General features: G+C 43.7%; 1 protein-coding gene across 5 annotated transcripts; it reads right to left on the bottom strand.

Moving 5' to 3' along the window:
• Window positions 1–3,196: 3,196 nt before the first annotated feature.
• On the bottom strand, window positions 3,197–8,451 carry LOC130390461 (uncharacterized). Of its 5 annotated transcripts, none has more exons than XM_056600436.1 (8): window positions 8,433–8,451; window positions 8,013–8,204; window positions 6,688–6,867; window positions 6,290–6,450; window positions 5,745–5,931; window positions 4,992–5,168; window positions 4,548–4,729; window positions 3,198–4,403 (listed from the first exon to the last, which is right to left on the bottom strand). In XM_056600436.1, the coding sequence occupies exons 3-8, from the start codon at window positions 6,836–6,838 to the stop codon at window positions 3,945–3,947; spliced, it is 1,317 nt and encodes a 438-aa protein (XP_056456411.1). In that variant the 5' UTR covers window positions 6,839–6,867; window positions 8,013–8,204; window positions 8,433–8,451; the 3' UTR covers window positions 3,198–3,944. The 5 variants fall into 5 exon arrangements, with proteins under 5 accessions (XP_056456412.1, XP_056456409.1, XP_056456411.1 ...); XM_056600433.1 differs by lacking the exon at window positions 8,433–8,451 and adding an exon at window positions 8,299–8,424; XM_056600437.1 differs by lacking the exon at window positions 8,433–8,451 and having other exon boundaries at window positions 3,197–4,403; window positions 8,111–8,424.
• Between the last annotated feature and the right edge of the window lie 1,099 nt (window positions 8,452–9,550).

Raw genomic sequence — 9,550 nt, 5'->3', positions numbered from 1 at the left:
GATATTATTTGAACGTTACCTTACTCTGCCCGGATTTATTTAGTGCTCACAATAAAACGTGTGTTGCTCATAATGGGGAAGTAATGATATTCTTAGAGCCTCTCCACACTAACCCGGGTAAATATAAAAACGCACATTCGCAATGAGAACGATCTCCGTCCACACTATCGTTTTCAAATCGTTTATGGAATGTTTTTCATCCACGTTCCACACTGAAATGATTTTGAAAAACAGTTGTCATGGTAACCTAAACCCGCCACGCCTCTCTGTTTAGATTACAGGCGCACGATCAGCTCTGATAGTTGCAGTTGGCTAATCATTTTCACTCACTCAAAAATATAGCTCAAACCAAAACTTTTTGGATCGTTTTCAGCTCCATGGCACCGCCAACTGGATATGGCCAGTACTGCAATATATAATAATAATAATAATTATTATTATTATTATTATTATATATTTGTCCTGTTAACATAAATGTATTTACTTACTAATGTGGCTTTACTTCATCTCTTTTTATATTAACTTTAGTTTAATTAAAATAATATTGCAATAAAATACCAGATGTCAGACAGACAAGCACACACAAACACAAACACATTTTAGTCATTTATTTATGTTCACATTTTACAATAACAAATCTTGAACACAAACACTGGTAGATGCACTCATCAAGCCCAGAATCTCTTTGACATGTCTGATCTCAGTCTATGGATACAGGAAGCAGCGTCTCCTCCATATGTGGCGGCTGCCTATTAATACAGATATGGAGCAGAATTTTGCAAGTGCTTTAGCTTTTGGCTTCGGAATTCCAGCCATCTGCAAACCCCTTATGACGAGTCTGTGGACATGGCCAAGGCTTCCAAATATAAACACAAGTAGTTTGCAGGTGTACCCCAGTTGTGCAATCTCATTTCTGAGAAGTTGGTATTTTGTAACCTTGGCAAGGAATACCTCCTCCAGACTATAGTCAAACGTACAGCTTACTTCTAAGATGGTGACTTCTCTGCTTACCTCATCAACAACAATAACATCTGGTGTATTGGCTGTCACATTTGAAAAATAGTCAACTTCGTTATTGCACAGAGTGAACATGTCAGATGAAACCCTTGAATGGGTATATACTTTAACGGAGGAAGGTGGGGTATATAAAAGCATGTTCTTAACCAGTAAATCAACAATTCTATCATGCCTGGAAATATACATGCCCTTGTATACACACACACACACACACACACACACACACACACACACACACACACACACACACACACACACACACACACACACACACACACACACACACACACACACACACACACACAATTAACCACAAACGGTGCAGAAATAATAGCTTTTGATGAATCAAAGTATATAGCTCGCCCTCAACCTCTTTGCCATCCAACACATGAAAATGACAATCTGTCATGGTGAAAAAATCTAAGCGAGGCATGCTATTTAATGGTGATTCACTATGACTTCTACCTCAACAACGTAATGCTCCCTCCCCCATTGGTTTACTCCTGCACATTCAAGATGTCTGACGCATACAGTCATTCCTTATTTTAAAATCCACCAAACCCTCAGGCTCCTATCCCTGATCATATCAAATTCTGATCTTATCCTCTTTGAGTGTGTCTAGCAATGCAGCAACGATGGCCAAAATTGACAAGAAAATAAATTTCCTATAAGAAATTGCTACTGGGTTAATTCTCTATAGAGATTTAATAATTTATTGATTCTTAGACTATTTAAAATCCCGCATTTAGGCACTTGCCCTAATGCACTTGCTTAATGGCGAAACACACAAAAAACACATTCACACCCTAAGATATAAACATCTACACTCCTGGCCGAGTACCCATTTGTGTGTGTGTGCGTGTGCGTGCGTGTGTGTGCATGTGTGTGCGTGTGTGTGCGTGTGTGTGTGTGTGTGCGTGTGTGTGTGTGTGTGCGTGTGTGTGTGTGTGTGTGTCACACACACACACTTACATAAACACACACTTACATAAACAGACACACACACTTACTGCATGATGAGGCATGATGGTAAATACCCACGTCTTAGTAAAGTGATGATATCGAGACACAACTCCTCTCTGCTCATGAACAGGGTGAGTTGAACGCACTAATGCATTCTACACCACATATTCCTCTCTTGTAAGAGTGGAGGCCTCTGATGTGCAGCTTTGTATTGAGCAGTCTACCATGCAGTAGCTTGGCAGGACATACTGAGGTCGTGGATCCGTATGTGTGCAAAAACTCGGTCTGTAAACAGTCTTTCAATACTCTGTTGAAGCGTTCTATAACCCCATTTGCTAGTGGGTAATACAAAGAGCTGTGTCAATGATTTATATCTCTTTCAGCAAGGACGGATTTAAACTTAGCTGAAATAAACTGAGGGTTTGCCCAGTTATTAGTTCAAGTGGATTTCCTTCCCTACTCAACACAGTGGCAAAAAAGGTCTTCACAGTCATAACAGTAACAGCCAGTGACGAAGCTAGCTAGTTTTGGGTGGGCTCAAGTCCACCCAAAACTTGCCTTAGCCCACCCTATCGTTTCGTCCTCAAATCTAATATTCTACGGGTTGTTTTTACACAAGCAATGAAAGGATGGATGCTGACCACAAGGCGATTATATCTATGCCTCTTCTTGAATTGCTTCATGTTTTAGTCGGCAGAGGCTGTAGGCCTAATGGTGCGTAGCATGATAAGCATGATAAGGCGCAAGGAGCAGAACAAGTTGACATGGGTGCCAATTTTCAGTTAAAGAAAAACACTGGCAGTACTTTATCAGCTGAGGGCCAAAAACACAATCTGTTTCAATACAAAAAAAAGCGAGAAATATGGTCATATTTTAATGAAAATTACCCAAAGGAAATTGAATATACCTCAAATTTATTATAGTTCACACCCATTTCCATCCAAGTCAGAACCTAGAATTGCCCCTGGTAACAGCTGAGCAGAAGGCAATCTCAGGCCATCGATAGTAGTCAACAAGAGTAATTGCAAAGCGGCAGTCAGGAGGTGTGGTTTGTATACCCTAGGACAGTAATAGGTTTCTTCATGTACATCGCTAATCTAACTGTAGGCTTTGTAAGAGGCACATGCAGGAATGTGCTCTGGCAAATGTGCTCTGGAAGTATGGAGACTGCTGAACCAGTATCTACAAGCAGATCTCTGGTAAACGTCTGACCATCTTTTATGTGAAGAGACACAGTACAGGTAAGACGTCGGGTCTGTGACACATTTGTAGGGGGAGCAATGCTAAGGACTGTAAGATTAGGCACAGCAACATCTTGCACGTTGTGTGTGGCTCCTGTTCTGCAACAAACTTACCCACAACATGAAAACAGGAAATGGCAAAGGTAATGCAGATGATCTGATTAGAAAACAAAGTGCACGTAATTATCTCATTATTCGTTTGACCTAAGAAGACGTTTATGGAATACAATACTTAGCAGCCAAAGAAAGAGCATTAGGGCTGAGCTGATGGTCGCGTTGCCTGCTCCCGGGCTGGTTCTAGTACAGAGACATCACAGGAGGGGAAAAAGTAAGGAGAAACCGCACCAAGTGGGTGGAGTCGTGGATCCCACAGCGGCAGGCAAAAGGAGCTTATCAGTTTTTGTGTCGGGAACTGGCGATGAAGTTCCAGATGTTGGAGGAATAAATCACAATTATTCAGCGTAAAAATACCAACTATCGGGATTCAATATCTGCCATCCTCATATATTACCCACATCTTATTTTACCACAACCCCCCTGCATATAGCCTATGTTCAAATATAGAAAAAAGGAGACAGGAAGAAAACAGCTTATAATTTATTTAATTTTTTTATCTAAAGTGGTGTACTGTATTCCAGAGCAGTAAAAAGGGAAAAGGCACAAATATAAATAGCATAGAGGACTTATGTCCTTTCAGTCCGTTGCCAGAGGAGTAAGGTCCTTTCAGTCAGTTTCCTGGATCTGGTTCTGGGAAAACCTGTAGAGCAGGCAGTCCATCTCGTACTCAAACTGTGCGAGCTGATGCTGCGGGAGCATTCGCAGCCGGTGTTCAATCCGCTTGCAGCACACCGAAATGTAGTCGTTGTGCTCCTCTTGCCGTGGTGCTCCTGTTGCCATCCTTTCCAGGGTTTTGCCGATGGTCTGCATGAGCACCGCCTCCTCATTCACGGCCCCATCCCGACGCTTCTTTTTCCGCTTTGCGGGCTGACGCTGGCCTTGGTCAGTACCTCCGGAGGTCAAACTGCACTCCAAAACCCCAGGGAGTGTACCCTCACAGATGGTCGGGGAGCCAGCCAGCGGGATGTCCACCTCCGGCTCCTCTGGGAGTGTGCTGCCATTGCCCTCCGAAGAGGAATCGGTCACCATGCTCGCCCCCTCAGGCGCCCCCGCGTCACACAATTCCTAAAATAAAGAACAAGGATGGATTTAATACCATGGTCCCCTCCTATTTATAACAGGGCATGCTTGCCATTTACAAAAAAGAACAGCACACATTATTTTCAAGACCATATTTGAGAAAAGGGCAGCGATGATCAATTCTATCACCTTGCGAGGAAGGTTGGACGTGCTCTCCTTCCTCTTGGTGTGTGGCTCAATGAACTGCATCCGATGGAGGGTCCACTGTTGTCTCGTCGTCCTCGGGGCCCCTGAGCTTCCCAAAGGAGCCGTTTTTTTAAAGCGATTGTAGGTCGTACGGAGGTTGTCCCATTTCCTCCGCACTTCTTTCCCTGAAGGGCACCAACGTCAGTTCAATGATCCCTTTTTGCATGTCAGATTTACGCTAGTCAAGCAAGTAGACTGGCGACATCAAACTGAATACCAATGTCGAACATGATACGTGGACAAACAAGCCTTGCCAGTCATTTCGGGTTTCGACCAAGGCGGACAACATGTAACGATCTTGCATTGACTATTTTCGATTCGTCTTGTTTTTCATGCATTGTGGTGCTATTACATTGATGCAAGTTGTGCAAAAGTAGGAGATATTACCTGATAGATGGAGCTCGCTCTCGATCTCACGCCACAGTTGATCCTTCCTCTTCCGGTTGGAATAGCCCTGTAGCGTGATGTCGTACAACGGTGGTCTCTCTTCCACCAGTGCAATCAGCTGCTCCTCCATTTCTTCGGTCCACTTGAACATTATACGTGAGGAGGACTCTCCCTTATCTCTCAGAACAAAAAAAAGGCTTGTAAAGCTTCACATGCAGACTTGTAAGTCATACTGGTGTGAGGAAGTGTAAGAAACATTCGCTGGCCATCCTTGCCAAAACAACGGAGCAGTAATCTGGTCTTGCTAAAAGTCAGAGACCTTTCGGAGGCATTTTCAAGGCCTGGACAATAAAATCAGATTGCGTGCAAAACGACGGTATCAGCAAACATACTGACTGTTGTCAACTTTAATATCGATCTGCCAAAGTGAATAACATAGAAAGCAATTAAAAAATGTTAAAGCCTTGGAATTCCCATGTGTCAGATATTATGAGTTATTATAAACTGAAATTAGTAAAGCCTTCTATTTAATTTGTGCTATAACTTTTATTCTTGTTATTTGGGCCATGATTTGTAAATCCACAGTTCTAATTTCCTAAACAGTTGGCTGCCATTATTCAAGCATTATCGAATCTTTCCGAGCCGTTATTTGGCCGAAATCAATACAAAGAGAGCAGCACTGCTCAGCAGTGAGTGCCGCGAAAAGATTTTCAAACATCTTTATCCACGATGTATGTAACATTGTCGGCTCACCACGAGTGTCCAGGAAAGCAGGAGGTTGTGAATTTCCAAGAAAAGCACAGATGGCCGACTCTGCAATCGGGCAGCCAGCCAGCGGGATGTCCAACTCTGGCTCCTCTGGTAGTGTGCTGCCATTGCCCTCCAGAGAGGAATCGGTCACCATGCTCGCCCCTTCAGGCGCCCCAGCCTCACACAATTCCTAAACAAAAGACCAAGGGTGGATTATGGTACCCACTGCGTTGTGCCGCACACTGACCGTCCCTGGAAGGAGGGATCCCCCAATCTGCATTCTTCCTCAAGATTTCTTCCTTGCAGATTAAGGGAGTTTTTTCTAGCCCTTTTGGGAGCTAGGGTCAGGGGGGTGTCATACATATTTGGCCTGTTAAGCCCTTTGAGACTGTAATGGTGATTAAGGACTATACAAATAAAATGCAATTTAATTTAATGGTATCCTCCTATTCATAACGGGGCATGCTTGCCATTTACAAAAAAAGGAGCACACGTTATTTTATAGACGACCATATTTTAGTAAAGGCAGAGATGATACATTTTATCACCCTGCGATTGAGGTTGGAGGTGTTCTCCTTCCTCTTGGTGTGTGGCTCAATGAACTGCATCCGATCGAGGGTCCACTGTTGTCTCGTCGTCCTCGGGGCCGCTTTTTTAAAGCGATTGTAGGTCGTACGGAGGTTGTCCCATTTCCTGCGAACTTCTTTGCCTGAAAGGCACCAAAGGCAGTTCAATGATATGTCCCTTTTTACAAGCTGGCCGACTAGCAAAATCAAATACCAACAACAAACACTCGTATTCTGTGTACAGAGCACTGATTACAAAGATTTTCGACCAAGGCGGACAACATTAAGCGATCGTTTGACTATTTTCAGGTCTTGTTTTCCATGCATTGTCGTGCTGCTAATACATTGATTGCATGTTGTGCAAAAGTAGGAGATATTACCTGATAGATGGAGCTCGCTCTCGATCTCACGCCACAGTTGATCCTTCCTATTACGGTTGGAATAGCCCTGTAGCGTGATGTTGTACAACGGTGGTCTCTCTTCCACCAGTGCAATCAGCTGCTCCTCCATTTCTTCGGTCCACTTGGCCATTACACGTGAGGAGGATTCTCCCTTAACCCCTGGAACAAAAAAAGGCTTGTAAAGCATTGTATGCAGACTTGTAAGTCCTACTGGTGTCAGGAAGTGTAAGAAAAATTCACTGGCCCTCAGTGCCCAAACAGTGAAGCAGCAGTGGGGTCTAATGATGTGTTTGAGATGCGTTGTACGCCCCCCGCACGGGTTGCAAGGTGGCAAATCTCCGAGCCGTCTTGTGACATTTCACCAGGCACGCCCCCTTTCGGTCGTATCCACTCGGGCTCCTGAGAGTCCACCGTGTTTAGCAAGGTTAACCGTACGCCACGACCAACAAAGATGGCTGAGCCCGTAATGAGATGTATTTTCTTTGTATTTGTACCACGTTGGTCGTTTTAATGTTGTTTAATGTTTAATTTTGAATGCTCTTCAATGCTTGATTACATTGCTGCTTCAATCCGGTCACCAATTGATGCATTTCGCGGTCTTGCGGTGCGTGCAACACAATGTAAAGTTTTGTTGTTTGTTTTTGAGGGGTTTCGTAGGGATACCCACATAGACATACGGATTGCTACGAAGTGCTACATGTCAGGAAATGATGTCACAAGAGCAACTTCCGCGGGTGGTGTACGATGCATCTCAAACACACCATAAGAACCGGAAAAGTGGGTTGCCGGAAATGATGTAGTTTGCAGAACAATCACAGCCCGTGCTGCTTCGTCACCTCAACGCAGGGTTACAGTTTTTGGAGGGTCAGGCCCTTGCGGTGGACGCAAGGAGAGTCTGTAATGGGTCCCTTAACCATATCCTTATCTTAAGGTAACAAGGTAATATTATACCACAAGGTGTGAGTGTGATTAGCCGATACAAGGCGTTTTGAAAATAGGCCTCTTCTGACATCACAAGTGGGCGTGTCCACCTAGATGTGTGCTGGATAGACCCAGGGCCAGTGCTCTGTAGCAAACGTTGCTCATCTATCCGTCATACATCTAGATTGACACACCCACTTGTGATGACAGAAGAGGAAGACTTTCAAAACGGCTTGTAACGGCTAATCACACTCACACCTTGTGTTATAATATGTCACCTTTAAGACCCGCAATAGTGCGCGTTTTCTCCTCGTCCGCAATGATTGCCACTAGATAATTTTCAAACATCTTTATCCACGTTGTATATAACATTGTCGGCTCACCAGGAGTGTCGAGGAAAGCAGGAGGTTGTGAAATCCCAAGAAAAGTAATTCTTCGTCGCCAATATGTTGTGTATACAAGTAGATGGGCGCGCACACACCGCGAATCAAACCAACGGCCAACTGCCTTTATCCGACCACTCCGTTGGTGGTTGGATCTCCCTGGTGACTGCTGCCAACGACTCAGTAGCCTGTCTGCACTTGCGCGGGATGCAAAAAAAAAAGAAAAGGAAATGACGGAACGGAGTGCAGACCATAGAATATCAGATTAGAAAAACAAAGCACACACACTCTGACATGCTCCTCTATTTGGTCCACGCAGCCATGGCTTCCAGAAACATGTAGAAATATCCAAAAAATGCAGGGCAACAATGTATTGTAGTATGTAGCTCTGCGCCATCTCTGTTTAAGTGGTTTGTTTACCATCGTCACTTCCGCTCCTCCCACAAACCCGCTGATTCGTTCTCCTAGCAGCACAAAACCAATCGGAATATCCGATGGCTAAAATCATCTCCCGCCAACCCTCTCAGAATTTGCATGATGAATCAGACCAGACACAATCCGCGCTGTTTCTAAAGCTTCCAACACAGCTGAACACACAGAACAGATTTGCCCCTGAACTCGTCCGTGTCTCCCCAAACGTTTCAGATGGCCAACGGTTGGACTGCGGTCATGCCAGCCGACTCATCGAGATCGGCGGTCAAGCCAGCCGACCCAGTTTTTTGCCGTACTTGTATATACTAGCCATTACGGTAATAGCGTTTAAACTAGTTTAAAGTAAAAGCATTCGTCGGGTACATACAAAAAGACAGTCAAAAAAAGCAAATACTATCAAAGGAAGTGTACGGCCGTTGTGGTATTTTCTTTCAAAATAAAAGCCAACCAAACATTCCAATCTGAGACATATTACAAATGATTTTGGATTCGATTTAAAAGAAAATGCCCTGTTATTCCATGCTCATTTCACTTCAGGGTTATAGTTCACAAGCCCATAGGGTCACCCAAGAAGTTCCAGAACATTCTGATGTGGAGTTTCAAAGTATAAGCCAACCAAAGTTTCCAATATGAGACATATTACATATGATCATTTCACTTCAGGGTTATAGTTCACACAAGAAGTTTTTATTTTGAAACTCCACATCAGAATGTTCTGAAACTTCTTGCGTGACCCCCTGGGGTCTTGAACTATAACCCTGGTGTGAACTGTCACGCTCTTCAGCGTTGGCTTAGAAACCGACACTCTTTGTTCCCGACTTCCGGTTTAAATGCTGACCTTGACATTGGAATTTCATGCACACATACCTATGAAACACTCTTACATTCACTATTGAAACGCTCTCACTGTCACTACTGAAATTACTGGTATGAATACTACATGTGAAACGCTTGCGCATCCTCATGTAAGAGCATACATACATATAACTGAAAAACGTATTCATACATTTGAAACATTTATACAAATATGTGCTTGCATGAGTGTTTCAGATAGATACGTATAAATGTTTCACTTGTATGAATGTAAGCATTTCATATGTATGTGT

This window comes from Gadus chalcogrammus, chromosome 10, assembly GCF_026213295.1.
Source record: "Gadus chalcogrammus isolate NIFS_2021 chromosome 10, NIFS_Gcha_1.0, whole genome shotgun sequence".
Classification (NCBI taxonomy): Eukaryota; Metazoa; Chordata; class Actinopteri; order Gadiformes; family Gadidae; genus Gadus; species Gadus chalcogrammus.
Note: the sequence above shows the minus strand (reverse complement) of the source record. Positions and strands in the feature narration are given on the sequence as shown.

Excerpts from the sequence above, each read along its gene's own strand:
- LOC130390461 (XM_056600433.1), bottom strand. Across the intron at positions 5,932-6,289 it reads CCTCCAACCTCAATCGCAGG|GAATTGTGTGAGGCTGGGGC; the intron begins GTGATAAAATGT and ends TCTTTTGTTTAG. Across the intron at positions 4,404-4,547 it reads CGTCCAACCTTCCTCGCAAG|GAATTGTGTGACGCGGGGGC; the intron begins GTGATAGAATTG and ends TCTTTATTTTAG.